The sequence below is a fragment of the Phoca vitulina genome, unplaced genomic scaffold (genome assembly GCF_004348235.1).
Source record: "Phoca vitulina isolate PV1807 unplaced genomic scaffold, GSC_HSeal_1.0 scaffold8, whole genome shotgun sequence".
NCBI classification, from domain to species: domain Eukaryota; kingdom Metazoa; phylum Chordata; class Mammalia; order Carnivora; family Phocidae; genus Phoca; species Phoca vitulina.
In genome coordinates, this window is record NW_022589711.1 from 70295780 (window position 1) to 70314814 (window position 19035).

At 42.0% G+C, this 19035-nt stretch overlaps 1 protein-coding gene across 7 annotated transcripts in view; it reads left to right on the forward strand.

Moving 5' to 3' along the window:
* TNIK (TRAF2 and NCK interacting kinase) overlaps nucleotides 1-19035 on the forward strand; it is a 383893-nt gene that overhangs the window by 213415 nt on the left and 151443 nt on the right. For all 7 annotated transcript variants that reach the window (XM_032407214.1, XM_032407215.1, XM_032407217.1 and 4 more), the window contains one exon: nucleotides 16173-16229. In XM_032407214.1, coding sequence (XP_032263105.1) covers nucleotides 16173-16229 — 57 coding nt within the window. The remainder of the gene's footprint in view (nucleotides 1-16172; nucleotides 16230-19035) is intronic.

The window sequence follows — 19035 nt, forward strand, 5'->3', positions numbered from 1 at the left end:
CAGATCAGATTCTGAATAGAATATATGTATTTTTTTACTCCACTGTATTTACTATCTTCCAAAGATTTTTCATGACTTTTGAGTTTGTTTTCTAAAATCTGTTCTTCTCAAAAAGATTTTTGAAAACATTAAAAAGTGTAAAAATAGAAATTTAATGTATTTTTAAAGTATAGTTTAAGCTTTTTAAGCATAATAGGTACAATTCTTATGTACTTTCAATAGTCATATCTATGAACTGTTGAATGTCCATCAATGATTAACAAAATAATATATTGTATTATTATTGGCACTAAATTACAATCTTTAAATTGTAATCATTTGATGGTTTATTAAATCTAAGACAAATTTTCTGGTTAGGAGTTACTGAGATATCATATGGTATATTTAAGTAATTAAAAACTCTTAGTTCAGTTATTTGCTTGAATGAGCACCATTTTGATTTTCTTACCATCCCTTCTGAAGACAGAAGCCACCAACGAAATAAACCATTAATGTTGCGCTCACAAGATTGCAGAGCTAAATGCCGAGGGAATGCAGACTGATATTGATCTTTTGGATAGTAGGCAAGGACCTAAGGCCCCAGGTGATAGAAATCAGGTCCTGGCAACTAGGTTTAAATCAGACTTGATATGTGAGTCTTAGGCTATATCCCTATACCTATTCCACAGCTGGAAATGAAGAAGAGGAGGAAGGAAAGGCAATTCCTCATTCTTTTGTGCAGGTGACCTTAGCTGATTGGGGTCTAAAAGGTTTAGGCGAAGTTGCGAGCTCCATCTTTTCGTATTTGTGTCAAGGCAAGGTTATCAGATGTCTCTTTGGTTCAAAAAGCACAGCCTGGTCGTTAATTGCTACCTGTAAGGTTGAGCTGTTGACTGCTGTTAGCAGCAGTGTTTCAGTATTCTGTATTATGTAACTTTGTCAATCATGTTGCTAATATCTAAATAAAAGCAGTTACATATAGTTACACCAATCTTCCTAGATAGAATACACTCAGAATGTCAGGCATTTGATTTTAGAGCTCTGAATTTTTTACCCTTTCAGCTTTAGGGAGAATTTTAGGGAAAAAGATGGAGATGGTACATTCTTGCTTGGTTTACTTAGATGTAAGGCCAGTCTGAAAGGAAATTATGGCCTGCAAATACCTTGCTTCGCTGAGCCTCAGTAGCCTCACCTGATGACAGTACTTGTTTGATCAGAGTTGTTATGCCTTCAAGTGAGAGCTGCTATGCTCTTTAAAAGAGAGAACCGAGGGACTTGGAAAAGTGTTTCCACAGAGAGGTTGGGAATTCATTCAGACGGTACCTACCCGCTGAGTGTCCACTCTGTGTAGGCACCTATCTGCTCCGGAGGATGGAGTATGAACAAGACTCAGGGAAGGGCCCTCCCTCAAGACACCCCCATTCTGGAGAGAGATGTCGAATACACATGATAAAAATACAAAACGTGTAATTTGTTAGATGGTAGCCAAGCAGGGAAGGAGGGCAGTAAGAGGGCAGAGTTGAAGTTTTAGATAGGATGGCCGGGAAAGGATTTCTGGAGAAGGTGACTTTTTGGTCGGGATCTGAAGGAAGCAGACAAAGGAGCACAGCAGGAGGAGAGTGAAAACACGGCGGAGGGAAGGGACAAAGGGAGCACTCTGTGCCTGGAGTGCGCTGAGTAAGCCGGGGTGGGGTGGGGGAGTAACAGGAGATGAGGTTGGAAATAGAACCCCACAGTAACACTAAAAACACACCACATCCTCATCTTTTACCCAGGCACTGTAGCAAGTGTGTTTCTCTATATTAATTTAATCCTTATTATTTTATACCTGTTTTACAGATAAGGAAACGATTGACCAAAAGTAGCACTAGACCCGGTAAATCATCCAAGGGCACCCCACACCTCCTCCGAAGCCTTTTCTCTTGATTTCCACGCTCCTCTGTAGGAGCTGCGGAGCTCCAGCTCAGCTCGCTGACTCTCTCCTAGACCAGGGGAGATCCCTGCTTGAGGAGAGAAGATTGTCAGGGAAGCAGCAAGATGCTCTCCTTGCCCTTCTCACCATCCCTCATCAGTCAGTCTAAGCGGGAGGCATAAAAATGTGGTGGGAGAGAAGAATTTCACTGGAGTCAGGGAAACCTTCCCCTCCTTGAGAGGAAGCTACCTAACAGGTCAAGGTCGGATTGCAGCTAAATTTAGCTGGAAATCAGTGTATTGATGAGCTAGTCAACTACCCGCCCATTCCAGCCTGCCCAGAGCTCAGGACATGTCATATTCGCTTAAAAAAGCCCAAGTTCTTTCTCACGGTGTTATCCTAGTTCGCCCATCTCCCACAGATTCAGGCAGGAGGGTTCTCAGCCTTATTGTCGGAAGGAGGGTGTACTTTTCTGAGAGGCACATGAGTTCTTACTCCCAGCAGCTAGCTTCCCAGGGATGGATGTGTCTGCTGACAAATTGCTGTTGTCCTTGCTGGCCACCAGTTTGAAAGATGATGAATATGTAGGAGCTGTCCTGCATTCATAAAATGGCATTCTGTTTTCAAACGTCCTTTTTGTCCTCTCGCCCTCCTACCCAAAGAAGGATTTGCAGGCCTTCGCTTGGAAAGCACAATCGCTAATGCAGTCTGTGCTGACACAGAAGACTTCTGTTGGGGGGGAGAGATTTTCAGCCTTTGCTGAGATCTGGGTCTCCTGCTATTGCAGGCGGAGCCATTACTATGCGGTAATCAGTCCTCTCAGACACTGGGTGGGGGATCCGTATTTGGATGTTATTCCTTGGCCACCTTCAAGAGACTTGAGTTCCTGAATCCTCAAGGAACTAAAAGGTGGTGAATGGTTGTCACTGATAAAGCATAATGTTGCTCATCTTATTCTTTCTACAAATACCAAGTTATGCTTTCCTTATTTCTTGGAAACAGATCAGCAACAACAGCAAGATTCCTATATCCCTTCATTTGAAGAACTTATGTTGGATAAAAGCAAACACCTTTATTCTCTTAGAGTTGACCCTTACATAGTAAGCTTGAAGTTTCATCATGATTTATATTTTATTTTTTATTTCTTTAAAAGATTTTATTCATTTATTTGGGAGAAAGAGAGAGAGAGAGTTCATGCATGAGAAAGAGCAAGCACGAGCTGGAGGAAGGGCAGAGGGAGAGGGAGAAGCAGGCTTCCCACTGAGCAGGGAGCCCAACACAGGACTCGATCCCAGGACCCTGGGATCATGACCTGAGCTGAAGGCAGACGTTTAACTGACTGAGCTACTCAGGGCACCCCTTGATTTATATTTTAATCAAACAAAACAATGTATTCCTGAATCAAGCTGCCAGTAATTAAAAACTATAACTAAACATTTGAAAAAGAGGGAAAGAATACACACACACTATAAAAAGTTGTTGAGAAATGAAAATAGGCTATTCTTTCAAAAATTAATGTAATTAGCAAAATTATACCTCTCTGTGCAAATATCATAAACCAAATTCTATCTAGCCCCAATACTACTTTATTAGGGGTTTTTTTTTTTTTTTGGTTTTAATTTAGAAAATGCTCCTTAATTGGGAGACAGTGAAGATCTTGGAATAGGTCTCTTACACATATGTAAGCCAGATGGAAAGTGGTCTTATGGGCCATTGGGTATTACCTGTGTTCCAGAAGACCATGGGTGTTGGAATTTGAGAAATACGCCCCTCATTTGTAAATGCTGCTAAGCAAAGAAGAAACAATGCCCCCTCTATCTCCCTCCTTTCACCCACTATGGGAGATCCCTGAGGGCAAGGCCTTATCTTTTAATCTTTGTGACCTTGTGGAGAAAATGACTTTTAATAGAACTCAGCATTCATTGAGCACCTATTAAATGTCAATTTTTTTTTTTTTTTAAAGCAGGGTTTTTCAGTCTTGGCTCCATTGACATTTTGAGCCCAACAATTCTTTGTTGGGGGAGGGGAATGTCCTGTGCATTGTATAAGGTCTAGTAGCATCTCTGGCTTCTACCCATGAGGTATCAGTAGTACCAGTTGTGACAATCAAAAAATGTCCGCAGATGTCCCCAAATGTCTTTGGGGGCTGAGTGAAAACTACTCTTATTTAAATGGGGTGAGGTAGAGAGTTTAACTACATTTTCTAAGATAGAACATATATGACTGCTTAAAATTCACCCCCCATCTATGCCTATACCCGTACCCATACCCATGCCCATACTCATACCCACACTCATACTCACACCCATACCCACACTCATACTCACACCCATACCCACACTCACACCCATCCCCACACCCATACACATACCCACCATACCCATACGCAAACCTATACCCATACCCATACTTATACCCACATCCACASCCACACTCATACCCGTACCCATACACATACCCATACGCATACCCATACTCATACCCACACCCACACTCACACCCATACCTAAACCCATACACATACCTACCATACCCATACGCAAACCTATACCCATACCCATACTTATACCCTCACCCACACCCATACTCATACCCGTACCCATACTCATACCCATACGCATACCCATACTCATACCTATACCCACACCCACACCCATACCCAAACCCATACACATACCCACCATATCCATACGCAAACCTATACCCATACCCATACTTATACCCACACCCACACTCATACCCATACCATCCATCTATGAACATACACATTCTTGCACAGTCCTTACAAAAGAGGCATTTGGTTGGAAGCACTCATTGTAGTCTTTTTTTTTCCATGGGAATCATTATGACTCCAGTAAATTGCTCACTAAATTTCATCTGTCGCCTGCGTTCCTGCTCAGATACAACTAAAGCCTATTGAAATTGATTTTTGTGTCAGCAACAGAGCAGGGATTCAGCAAGAACATGAAAGCTTCCCTTTCATTCCTAGTCTTTTTCCCCCGCATTATTTTAGATTTGGTGGGCCCTAATTATATTCCAGTGCTTCTGCTGCTGACATTTCTTTTGTTTTAATTAAAACTTCGGGAGGTTTGAGGGCACTGTGGGAGAGAGTTTATTCATTAACAGCCCTGATAAAGAGTCAAGTAGGTCCCTTTTTGTGTCCCTGCTGCCTGAGAATGATAGCCGGGGACCCAGTGGTCCTTTCCCTCGGGTTTTTCCTTACCACACCGGTGCCGTCCTGTTCTTCCCCCGTAACTCCAAGCTTCCAGACCTGATCTGGCTGCTGCCACAGACGCACTGTTATTAAGTAACCCAGACGGCACTGTGGGTATAACGGCTTCCTACTGAAGCCATAAATTAGGGGAAATGAAATGCAGCACTGTCTTTTTTATCATCGTTGTTATTATTTATCTCTGCCTTGCTGCCTATGGCGCCTTGTGGTGCAAAGCCAACCCCCCACCCCTGACCACGTAGCTGTAAATCTCCAAAAATACAGGGCTCGTGTTGGGCTGTAACTGACAAACCGATGCAGGACTGGGGAGAGAACATAATATATCTTCTTAAGCTGGGAAGTGGGATGGAGTGTGCAGAAGAGTCTGTCAGAGATCCTGAGGGGAATACAGGGTTGCCCCCTGAAGTAGTTTGTACTGAGAGAGCTGTTGATTCAAACTCTGACCAAATGAGCTGCCCTTCTCTAAGAACAGCTGGATCCGTCCTTGGGTTAGTATTCTCTCAGGAAAAGGGAAGGCAGATATGGAGGAACTTGAACAGGGCAGAGTCTGGGCCTGGCTTCTCTCTTGTCATCTTTCTCTCCCTGACCCTTTCTTCAGTCAGGTAAATTGTGAGATCATGAACTACAGAATGCTAATGTCTGCTCACACCTCCAGGCCTCACTCCAGTGAGCCAGTGTGTTGCTTAGCACTTGGAAAAGAAAACAAACAAAACCTTCTTGAGCGAAATATTCATATCAGACCGTGTGGCCTTTTCCTTCAGTTACCATACTGGGAACCATTCTTACTGTCCCCTCTTCCTTAAGAGAAAAGCTATCTGCCACTCTTAAGTAGACATTTCTCTAAATTCTATCATGCTTCTCCCAGGTTAAGCCATGATGGATCACTGGAGTCTCTCTGTTCACCGTGGTTTGAGGCAGCTTACAAGGTCCACTAGGCCTAGAAACTTCATGTTTCCAGGTGTGGTTTAACACCTACTCTTTGTCAGATCCTGTCCTAGGCAACGGCAGAGGATTGAGCAGACATAAGGCCAAGTCCCTGCCTTTGAGGAGCTTTTGGTTCCAGCGCACAGCAGCCGTGTGCCTGGCGGACTGAAGGTCCAAGGCATGGGGGACTAAGGAACTCAGAGGAGAGACAAATTGGTTCCAGTATCATTCACACCGCCTATTATAAGCTCTTAAGAGCTGTCTGCTGTTGCATGGGACTTTTATAGACCGCATCAAGAGCAGCCCATCTTTGTATCTTAAGGGGATTACTGACCTCTCTATCATGCCGTATCCATGTATTTTAAGACATTGTGCTCTGAAATTAATAATGCACTCTATGTTAATTAATTGATTAAAAAAAAGTGCTTGGACTGTCAGATTTCAGAGTACTAAAATCTCACCCCATAGAAAAACCCCAGTTAAAAAAACAAAAATAACCACTGAGAATCAACATAAAGTTGTTTACTTTTATGTTTTAAAAATTAAGAACATTTCATTAAGGATATTTTTCCACCAAAAATCTTAAAGTAAAGAAACCTACTTAAGTTGAATACCTCTGGCTTATCTGAAAAAAAAAAAAAAAAAAAGAGTCACACGGTCCTTATTTTCCTCCTTTTACTGAAGTCGAGTATACACTTCATCCTGGACTGGTGTCCAGGAACCAGGGCTTTTAAATGCCATCTATATCTGCAGGGACCACCCTGACTCAGGGAATAGGGAGGACTTTGGGGGTGGTGGGGAGGGGTGGGACACTGGGGAGGCTTAGGAGTTGGCTGCATACATTTTTTCTCCATCTTTTGCACCCCTCCATCTAGGGAGTTGAAATTTCTGGGAGGATTTATCTTCCCAGCAATTAATGTATGAAAGCCACCAACGATTTGATAATTCTGTGGCATAAATTAGAGGGGAGCTCGTAAGATCTTTGGTTTTGTGCTCCCTTTTTTGGGGGGGGTTGAGAGAAGAGGTTACTGGGAAGTGTGTTCTTGGCTTACAGCCATGGCCAAGAGACTGGTTCTGCTACTTTTCTGAGCTCTCATCACCCTGCCTCCTGTCTGCCTCGTCACTGCTGTTACTTGAGCTGTGCGTGCCTTTCCTGGGTACAGGCATCAGTCTCCCTGCCAGGGAATCTGCATACATTAACTATTGTCTGCTAAAAATTGTGACTCTTTGATTTTTTTTTCCCTTTAATCATCCATTTTGATTTATCAACCGAGCCAAACTGGCAGCCCTGAAGACAGGAATCCTAGATCTAACAAAGAAAAATGAGACAGTCTTTTCTTCTCCACCCCGTGTCTGTGAGCAAGCCTCAGTTCTCAGTTGGCCCAGCCCTGAACAATCTTGAAAACAATCCATTTTCTGCCTGGCAGAGGGACCAAGCAGAGGAATTCACAGCGAGTGGTGTTGAGATGGGGGGCGGTTGCTGGGGAACTGTCCTGTGTCGATGCCTTGCTTCCTCCCTGCCACGAGTCTGGGAGCAGTGATGGCTGGATGGCAGCTCTGCGGAAACGGAGAGCAGGACTTTTTTAAGCTACTGATGGATGGCACATGCCGGCCAAGGGAAAATAAAGTCCTTATTTAACCTGGAGGAACCCTAGGAGTAGGCACTGGTTCAAATATATCCTGTGACCATCCTTGTTCCTTGATTAGAAGGATCTTTGGAGTCTTTTCATAAGGTTGATTTGTCTACCTCTTTGCCCCAAGACATGTTGTATCAAAGAAAGGTAGCATTCTTGAAGATGTCCAGATAGGTATCTTAACTATACTTTAATCTTAACTGTGACTGGAGCATCAAGAGCTCACCTTCACTCTCATCGTTATAGCTCAGAGAGAAAGCTAAAACCAATTGCTAATCTCTGTGATCTGTGGAGGGGGGATGTAGATTGGCCTCTCTATTGAGTTGAAAGGAACTTCATCCACTAAATTCAGCTTTTCATGTCTTATTTATGAGTGAGATGATTGAAATTCTTGCTCGCAGCCCCACCCCATCTGCTCCTGTACACTTTGGCCCTGGATAGAAATGGGGGGAACTGGGAGAAACTGATGTGGACATATGGATGGTGTTGACCAAGAACCTGAATACAAGCCTCAGCCCTCACAACTTGTTTCAGTCCACTAGTTAGCAAATATTTACTCTGAGTCCCTGCTGTGCCAAGCACTGTGGGAGGTACAGGGTAAATATGTATCCAAGCCATTCCCAAGTCCTGTTGAATATCTCCTGACTCCATCCACTTTTCACCCTCTCCCTTACTTCCATCTTAGTCCAAGTTGCCATCCTCTCTCAGCTGAATTAATTACTAAGTAACATTATAAATATTATTTTTCCATCATCTTTTCTGTTTCCTCTGTTCTCTGCCCTGTCCCTAGAGCAATCTTTTCAAAATGCAAACTTGGTGACTTTACACCCTTGCTTCAGACTCTTTAGTGGCTGTCCATTGGTCTTAGGATAAAGGCAAAACTGCTCAAAGTAGCCTATGAGGCCCTGCATGGACTTGCTAGACACTTTCTCTCTACTCTGCCATACTGGCCTACTTTTAGTTACTGAAATGCTCTAATAACTATAGCATAACATGCTATTCCCATTATCTGGATATATTTCCTAACACTTGAGTCAGTTCATTCTGTTTATCTTTTAGGTCAGAGTTTTTGTAAAAAACTTTCACCTCAGATCCAGTAAGAAATATTATACATTAATACCAAGAAAGAGAGAAAGAAAAGAAAGGAAGGAAGGAAGGGAGGGAGGGAGGGAAGGAAGGAAGGAAGGAAGGAAGGAAGGAAGAAAGAAAGAAAGAAAGAAAGAAAGAAAGAAAGAAAGAAAGAAAGAAAGAGAAAAGGAAGGGGGGAAGGAAAGAAGGGAGGGAAGGTAGGTGGAAGGATGGAGTCTTTGGTTTTGTTTTGTTTTGTTTTTTTTAAGATTTTATTTATTTATTTGAGAGAGACAGAGATAGCAACAGAGATAGCTACAGAGAGCAGGAGCAGGGAAGAGAGGGAGAAGCAGGCTCCCCGCTGAGCAGGGAGCCTGATGTGGGGCTCAATCCCAGGACTCTGGGATCATGACCTGAACTGAAGGCAGACACTTAACTGACTGAGTCACACCAGGAGTCTTTGATTGAGTTCCCTGGGAAACAAATTTTGAGGACAGAGATTGTTGGAAGTATTTTGGGGAGTGCTCTCAGAATCAATACCTATGGGAGAGTGAAGATAGATTTGAGCAGAGGAAGAAATTGAATGCACTGACAAGGCCCCAAGCAATCCCAAAAAGGAGCTTCGGAGCTGGGATGTCCCCTCAGAATTGTTCCATTTTGACATAAATGGTGTAGGCTTTCATTTTCCTACATCTACCAGGCACTGAATACTTGCTGCCTCCAGGTAAGGGGCATTACTTTAGGCAGGGAGCGTGACCTTGGGTCCAGCTATTCTCCTTGGTGAGGGGCATCTCCTGAAGAGAAACAGAACACTTTCGTCCTGAAGAAGGGACCTGGATGGCACTCCACAGTGGCCATTACACGTCAATCCCTTGTGATGCTGGACCGGTTTGCTTTGTATAATAAGTCTGGAAACAGCTTCCTTAGTATTCTAGTCATTCTCTTTTCCTTGACAAAGTTATAAGAAGCTCCCAGCTGCATCTTATCTGATGGTTGCACCCTAGGCTCACCGTTTTCCTCCTCTCCTACCCATTTTACTTCTCTTCTCCTTGGTTAGCATCTTTGCTGGTCCACGTGGCTGACTCGCTGGGGTGACCTGATCTTCATTCCTGAGACGTCTGAGGCATGCCTACCATGCCTTTGTCAGGCTTGACTGCTGCTCTTGTCCCTTTACCAAAATTTTGGGTGGCATTTAAAAGAAACCTCTTATCTTCTACAGTCTGAGAGTAGAAGAAGCTGAGGACCAGACCCAGGAATTAATTATCAGAGTAGAAGAAAAAGGTTGAATCCCCAATTCAAGTCTAATTGGGAAGGAATAAGGCTCTGAAGCTTGAAATGGAGACATCCAAGCTGATGCACTTGAGAGCTTGAAATCTCCGATTTTCCCAACTCCTCTGAGGCCGCAGCAGTGATGTTCCTGTCTTATTCCACCTCCCTGATGATTTTCACAGGTGGCCTTCAGTTGGTGACTAATTGCTCTTGACTTTTCATTGTTTTTCTCTAGTACATCAGGGACTCTTAGCAAAAGCCATCTGATTCCATTTTTTAAAACTACTCTTTCTCCTGGACCTCTCTAATGTCTGAACTGTTGGAGTCACTAGTGTATTCTCTGGCACCTCTATCCTACTGCAGTTCCCCAGGAGTGAACATTCTTATTCTTGACCATGACACTGCTGCAGCATGCCAGGGGCATGCCAGGAGCCACTGTCACCAGTGATGGGGGTCTCCTTGACAGCTACTCTTAGAGTCTGTTTCCTCAGGCCATTCCTGTGACCGACTGTCAGGTAAAGTTCCCCCCAGAAACAGACCCCGAGTTGGAGATTTACATGCAGGAATTTTACTGGGGAGTGGTCTTAGGGTCTACACCTATGAAGAAAATAGAATTGTGTGGAAGAAGGAGTGTAACTGCAATGCAGTCTTACAAAGACCACGGCCATCCCTAGAGGAGGTCAGGAGCTGAGATGGTCCTTCAGTATTGTCCCACTTTAAGACAAGAGGGCTGTGCTTTTCTACTCCCGTGTCAACCAGTCAGTCATTGATTTGGCTGTCTCCAGGAGAGAGTGTGACCTTGGCAGTGCTTTTGTGGTTGAGGCTAATTGCCAGGGCTCGAACTGGCTGAGAGCTGTCAGATGTTTCAGTCTTGAAGGGAGAATCTGAGTGGTGCACTATGGCATCAATGATAGATAGATAGATAGATAGATGATAGATGATAGATAGATAGATAGATAGATAGATAGATAGATAGACATAACCATGATATTTGAGCCATGAAAGAATAGCTATAACCACATGTGCTACACTCTGGTTTTTTTCCATTTGATTTGGTTTATTGTCATGGTTCTCTGGGCGGTTTTGTTTGTTTGTTTGTTTTTAACTAAGTTCATGCCCAACATGAGGCTTGAACTCATGACCCCGAGATCAAGAGTCACATGCTCTAACAACTGAGCCAGGCAGGTGCCCCAGTTTTCATGGCTCTTGTGAGGCACATGTTGAAAATCACAGCATTGGATATGATCAGTAGGGTTCGTGTAGGATGCTGTAGAAACACAAAGGTAGGGCACTCGCTCGCTATTAGGAAAGTGAAGAAGTCTTCCTCAATAAAGGTGAGATCTAATCTAAGCTAAACACGAGATGCTAAAAACATTCTACCTGCGTGTGAGTCCTTGGACAGCAGGGAAGGAAATAGTAGGTAGAGTGTCTGCATTTTCCATAAACCCAGTTTGCTCCTGTGCTCTGCTGAAAACAAATGTATTTCAGTGACCTAGAAATGAAAGGACTCTTTCTTCCAGGCTAGCCTCAGGCTAGCGTCTCTAAAGCCATCTTGCTGTTCCTTAGAAAAGAACAGCAATAACAGAGCCAAGACTTCCATGGCTATTTCAGACAAAACCATTGTTTTTCTTTTGCATTCATTTTAGGGAGGAGGTAAAGGGGTAGAGTACTATAATCCTTGAGTGATTTAGATTTCACTGCAGTGTTGAGTTATTTTGTAAAGAACAAGAATCAGCATATATATATATATATATATATATATATTTTTTTAACCTCAGGTGTGAGGTAGAAGAAAGGAAGAAGGGGAGCAGGATGTGTTTGGATGTGTGTCTGAGGAGGGGGCCAGACCACACTCACCAGTTCTGGGTGACCCCACACCCTTTGCTCTCCTCGATTTGATGCCCATTCTTCCTCCTTCCTTGTGAGCCTGCTTGTTATGCTTGAGGACATGATTGACAATAGGCTTTGGGTCCTACTGGAATACCAATTATGCTTTTTAGTCTAGATTTGGTCTTTTATTTTTGCTATTGTTGGTTACTTCAGGGGAAAAAAAAAAAACTTCTTTCTTTTATTAAAAAATGACTCAGCAACTGCAGTCCAACAAGATATTTTTTTCTAATTTTTGTGGAGAAAAAAAATTTAACCCTTTTGTCTCCCTTTAAAGTTTTTTTTTCTCCCCAGAATTAAAATTTTTTTTGTCCTTGGCTGAATATGTATTTTAGATTCAAATTTAGATGGAGTCTATGTTTATATTTTTCATTACTTCATAAATGGAAATAAGTTAAAATTAGGAGTAATATTAAATTTTCACTTTAAAATTCTCCTGTAATAAAAACATCTTCCCATGTTGCCTTGCCCTCAAATAAAAAAAATTTTTTTTAAATCCTACCTGAAATAGAGATGAATGGTTCGATGTTTAACTCCAGTGAAGTAAAATATAAAAAGAAGTTTGTTTAAAAATTTCTTAAAATCTTCACGACAAGAAGTTTTAATTCAGGAGCTGGATGGCCGAAGTGGGAGAGAGGAGAAAGTGTCCTGCGTGTAGGTTCTCATTAACTGTGAGATTTTAGCCTCATCTCTAAAAGGGTATTGGATTAGGCACCTTAGGCTCTTCCTACTCAATTTATTTGTGGTTTTATGAAGTTGCCTCTTTAAACCCTGTCCTAACAATGACTGTGCCTCAGGTTCCTAGTGATCTTTAGGTCAGCTGACTCCCGCTATTCCCTCAAAGTCAGCCTTAATCTGGATCCTAATTTGGGTTGACATTCTCCAGTGATGTAAAAGGCCCCTCATGCCAGGTGGCCTCCTTTGTGGTCCTCCTCTATCAAAGGCTGACAGCTCAGCAGCCTTCCTATTCCAGAGTACGGGGATGTCTTTGCCTGGGACTGAGCTGAGGCTGCTAATAGTTGCATCTCCAGGACCTCATTTAAGCCCAACTAGCACCCCAAGGTGTATTATTCAGTCATCTGTCAGAGCCATCCAGAACTGTTCTTCAGCTTGGGAGTGAAATCGAAAATGGGAGAGAAGTAGGTTATTTTCTTTCTCTGTGTTGCCTTCAATGACATTAAAGCAGTTACTAGAATAAAAACAAAGACAAAAAACAACACCGTACCCTACATTCAAAAAGGTAGCAGGTATTTAATTTATTTCTTTCAAACCAAGAACTGCCCCATACTTTGTGTTTGCAATATGAAGGGGATTGCTTGTATTCTGTCCGCTCCCTGGCCTTAGGCCTGGGCCAAGGGCTAGATGTGCTGGGCTCTCAGGCAACTGGTGGAAAGAACTAGGTGTTGACGTGTCCTTGTAACAAATTATGCATTCCAAGAGGATTCCCTGTTTCTTGAGGACATAAAGATCAAGTGTAGTGTTTCTCAAACTGTGTGTTGATAGGGGCGCCTCGGGGGAAGAGAAAGAGGTGGTGGTCAGAGTAGACCAGACTTTGCTGGTCAAGCCCCTGCTTGAACCGGGAGGATTCCATTTAAGATTTATTTTTCTTTTTGGGTACTTGAGTTGAATCCAAGAGGAGTGAGTAACTGGGGATTCAGGAGAAGAAGGGTGTCTTAGGCCAAGAAAACACGTTACCAGAGAGGCAAGAAACAATATAGTACACGTAGAGAACACAAACAGCTTTGTCTCAAGGATCCCAGAATAAAAGCAGATGGGAACCTCTCAATGTGGTATGGCAAGTAGAGGGTCGGGTCTCAGGCGGCTGTACAAGCAGGTGTTTTCCTTCATCTGGCTGTATGGCACCCTTAGCAGAACTGCAAGTTGAATGGGCTATAGGATACTGACCAGATGCTCTGTATTTGTCTTCAGTTTCCCTCCCCTCCTTTAATGCTCTAGTAGAGAAACAGCCATTGTTTAAGGTATGATTGCTGACCCTTACGTTGAAGACTTCATACAGTTGACCCCTGAACAGCAGGAGTTTGAACTGCATAGGGCCGCGTAGATGCAGCTTTTTTACAGTACATACCGTAAATGTATTTTCGCTTCCTTATGATCTTCTTAATAACATTTTCTTTCCTCCAGCTTACTTTATTGTAAAAATACAGTATATAAGACCTACAACATACAAGGTATAGATTAATCAACTGTTTTATGTTATTGGTAAGACTTTTGGTCACTAGTAGACTAGTAGTAGTTAAGTTTTTGAGGAGTCAAAAGCTATACATGGATTTTTGACGGCACAGGGGTCGGCACCCCTAAGCCTTGCATTGTTCAAGAGACAACTGTATTCCCACAGAAAAGCTGCTGATTCCTTTGCTAAGGTCATCGTTAGAGCATCCTAGACTCGGGAGGCCATTCAGTATTTATCAGCAGAGCGCACTGTTGCGACTGCTCCCTGACGTGACGTAACTGCAGGAAGTTAGTATTCCTGGACACTGAGCTGTGGTAGCACTACTCTTCCCACTCATGGTGAAAATTGCATTTCCAAATGCTCCTTGCGGTGGAAAGGGGTGGCAGTAACAATGATACCTTCCCCTGCTCCCTCACCCCCGCGACCCCCAACCACTGAGCCCTTTTCCTCCATATTCTGCAGACAGGGAAACTGGGTCCAGATGGGTTACATCACCTGTCCCGGATGAACCTGCTGGTCATGAGCAGAACCTGGACAAGAGCCAGGCCTCTGGAATTCCAGTCCAGGGCTCTGTATGGTAACACTCCAGGCCCTTCCCTTACTGTCTGAAAGTTGAAATAAGTAGGAGGGGTTGTTCCCGTGACCATATTGGTTACCCAGTTGATGCCTCCTTCTTTTAGCTCTTTCCTGACCAAGGAGGAAAGGGAGGGAGCAGAATGGGAGGTCGAAAGGTGAAGGAAGTGCTACCAGAATCAGAGTAAATAGGCGTAAAAAGCTGAGAGAGATGAGAAGCAAAGGGGTAGACAGCACCTAACCTATCCCCTCTTCCCAAATACAAGCATCCATGCCTCCATCACCTGCTGTTTTCATCCATGACCACGCCACTCCGGCTGTGGGGTGAGCACCCACTACTCTGGGCACTGGGAATACAGCGATGGGACATAGCCCTGGCCTTCATGAAACATACAGCCTGGAATGAAAGACAGCATTTAACATTAATCACAAGACAGGGTCATAACTAATCATAGGCCGCATCTGCGGACATCTCGCACGTGCCAGACACCATCACACACTGTATCCACGTTAGCACATTTATCACTAATTTGAAGACTGTAATACCAGGAGTCAGGTACCACGGTCTCCATTTTCAGATGAAGAAACTGAAGCCTAGAAGGTTAGGGAAGTTTAGGGGACTGGTGTAAGGTCATGCAGCTGGCATTTGAATCCAGCTGATCTTGGAGGTAGTATAATACTGCCTGGTAGCTGTCATAGGTGAAATGTATTTTAGAAGACACGTATAAAATGCATTTAGAAGTAATGCGTATTGACCGTCCTTGCTACCGTCTGAGAGTTGGATGTAGACTTTAAGTTTCTCAAGGAGCAAGTGTAGAGAAAGCTTCTGTTCTGGGGTTGCCCTCTCACCCCACCCCATTCTCTTCTGATTCTGTGTGGTTGCCACTCTGTGGTGGTTCCAAAGACCAAAGAGGCCTGCTTTGGGCAAGTGGTTGCTAATGCTCAATGCTTCCTCTTTGATCACAAATTTGGACTTAGTACTATCTGTTTTATTTTAGGCTTACTTTTAAGATAAAGATACATTTATGATCTCAAGTAAGAGCAGAATACTATCCAGTTGAGACTGTTACCATCCAACATATTTTCATAATCCAGGAAACTAAAGTTTCTTCACATACTGAGTATTTCCTGACAAAGGGGATAGTTCTGTCTCCTCCATGCAGGCCAACCTCCCCTTCCTCCCACACATGCCCTTACCTACCACCTCGGAGAGAAGATAGAACCAAATTATTCAACATTGCCTTTTTTTGTTTAGCTTAACAATCACTATGAAAACAAACCCAAAAACTAAGTGATGGAGATGTTTTACAAAGTAAACACTAAATGGAAATTGATCCTTGAAGCATCTAAAGATGTGTGTGTGTGTGTGTGTGTGTGTGTGTGTCCGTTTTCCCCAACCGTATTCTGTAACAGTGATCTAGGTAATTGATCTCTATAGGTGGGACTGAATGTGGACATTGCTTATCACAACTAAAGTCTTTTATTATTTTTTTTTCTTTACAGGGTCGTCATGTTAAAACGGGCCAGCTTGCAGCCATTAAGGTTATGGATGTCACAGGGGTAACGTACCTTTATCTTGCCATCTCAGTAGCTATATATTTGTGATAGAGAAATTAGTGATAAAAAATCATTTTTCAGAAATAGAATCTTCTTAAACATCTAAAGTCTTTCCCCACTGAGCTTAATTAACATAAAGCAGTTAAGAGTATCGAACAGCTGACCGGAGAAGACCATGGATAAATCACTCTAATTAAATTAGATACCTACCCACTGCCTTACGTAGTTAGAGTGAATAATGTGTGTTGAAAATTTACATAAATACAACCACAGATATTTGCATATGAAGACAGAACACTGCCTTCTGATTTGAAGGTATTAAAAGAGTAATACTGAGATTACACAGAAGAGATGGGTCTTAGCAGTTTTCCCAAAGGTCAACCTAATACTGAGTAGATAAAGTTTGTGTAGCTACTGCAATTTGATTAGGCTATTTCACATGAATATTTCCCTCCTCCAAAATATTGACCAAATAATCCCAACAACCAAAAATTCTTATTATTATGGAACAACACTGAAATAAAATTTCTGCCCAGATGATCAAAAGCAATCTAAGGAATAGACTTTATTTTAAATAAAATCTCATGCTTTCAATCCTTTTTGCTAGATCTATTTAAAATATTTTAATGCCTTTTTGAGAGTATAGAGCAAAAATCAGACTTGAAAGGACTCACTGGACATCAAAAGCATGTTAATAATTTTCTGTTGTTCTGGGGATTTTTCTAAGATGTCTGCCTGCCATACATAAAAGCTAAAAGACCAAAGTCTTCCATTCAGCCCGGAAGTGGTTTATTCAATGTAAATAGACATAGAATGAATGAATCACACAAAGATATCAAGAACCAACATACAGATTAAAAAAGGCACACAATATATCTGCTTGTCAGATTTCAGTCCATGTCTTTTTTGGCCCAGTCTGTTACCTTTGATAAGTATATATTATATGGTACCCTGTCTCCCATAATATTAATTTCACTAATGTTCATTTATACCACACATTGTACTGACTTCCTTTCCTTACTTATTATTGATCTGAATTTGTCTTTAAATTATATATATTTTTCACCAGCAAAAAATTATTACCATATTTATTGGCATTAGATAAAGTACTACTTCCTTTTATTTGTATTTGATAAATAAATACATTTTGATCTATAAATACAGATAAATACATTATTCAAATTTCGAAGGTTGCAAACCAGTTCAAATATTTAATCCCTATTAGTTTATTAATTCACCTTGCCTTTACTGAATAAGAAACTGCATGTATATTTTATTAATTACATTTAGGTTCTGCCACTTGAAACAGAAAATGCAAAATCACAAAGGCTCAAGCACGAGGGAAGTGTCTTGCTCTCTCATGTTAAGGGAATCTGGAATCTACAGCCCAGGGATGTGTGGCAACAATGTGGTGGAGTGGCTTCCACACTCAAGGTTCAAGTGGTTGTCAGATTTCCATGGATCACATTCTTCGGCAGCAAGAAAAGGGGAGAGAGTGGGTGAAAGCAGAAGGATACAGAAAAGAGCTCCTTCCACTAAAATCTTTCCTACCTGTACACAACATTTCTATTTAACTTCTGCTTTCATTGGCGATACCTAGCTGGGGTATACCTGGCTATACCTAGCAAAGGGAAACCGGGAAATATAGTCTATTATTCTCCCAATAGGTGCAGTTAAAAATCTGCGTTCTGTTAGACGTGGAGGGAGAATGGATATTGGTGTGATCAGTTAGCAGATCTGACACAAAAAATCAAGATCAGATACTATCAATCTCTACGCAGAAACCCATTATAAATATGGAAACCTTTTACAAAGTTTTTACCACAAAACAAATCAGAATTTATTTTGCAGTTCTGCCAAAGTCATAATACTCTATTTTCCTTGGATTGTATAAGATCTCCACATAATGTAATGCACTTAGCAATTTAACAGTTACTGGGTGTGGACATTCCAAGACATTCGTGCTATAAAGTTCTGTTGTGCGGTTCTGTGGAACTATAGTGATTTCCACGGACATCATTAATCTCAGTGCTCAAAGTTGTATGTTGAGGCATAAAGTAGGACTTGAAAGCACTGAATATTACTGTCATAGTTTCTGGTTCTATTTTTGAGAGTTTAAGTTGCTTGAAGAACCACTTACTATTGTTAGACCACCTTGCTTTGGAATCAACGCAGCTATTTATCCCAGCATATGTATTTTCAGTTTAAAGAGTATCAATTAGCCTTTCTAAACTGGGTTCCAAAAGAGAGTGAAGCTCTGCAGAGAAACTCTTTTCTGAAGCCTGCAGAGGATGGTACAGAGCCAACCAAGGCTGTTGTCAGTACATAGGCGAGTCAGTCCATTGCATACAGTGGATGCTTTATGGTACTTGGACTTGATTTTCTTAGGGAACCCTTGTTGAAAGGGCTGGGTAGTTTCCCTGATTTACGCACATCACTGACTATTTTGTAATCACTGACCCTTAACAAAGATAAATATGAACATCACATCACATCAGGAGATAGTTTTCTCTTTCCCATGTTGTCTGATAAACAGCATCAAATGACTTTTGTGTCCCCCCCTTACACGTTACAGTCAGCATAAGATTTCCTTTGTGAAATTCGTGTGGTAGCCTCGGAAAACAATCTATTTCATTTTGCCACGTTGTCTTTTGTGTATTATGAAATGCTGCAAAAGCTTCTTACCAATTATTATAATTGTGCTCATTATAGCTGCTCTGTTAAAAACGGAGATGAATTCTCAAAGGTCGTCTTTGTTAATTGTTTGCAGTGATCTACTGCAGTTACTATAGTTTATTGTAATGAAATT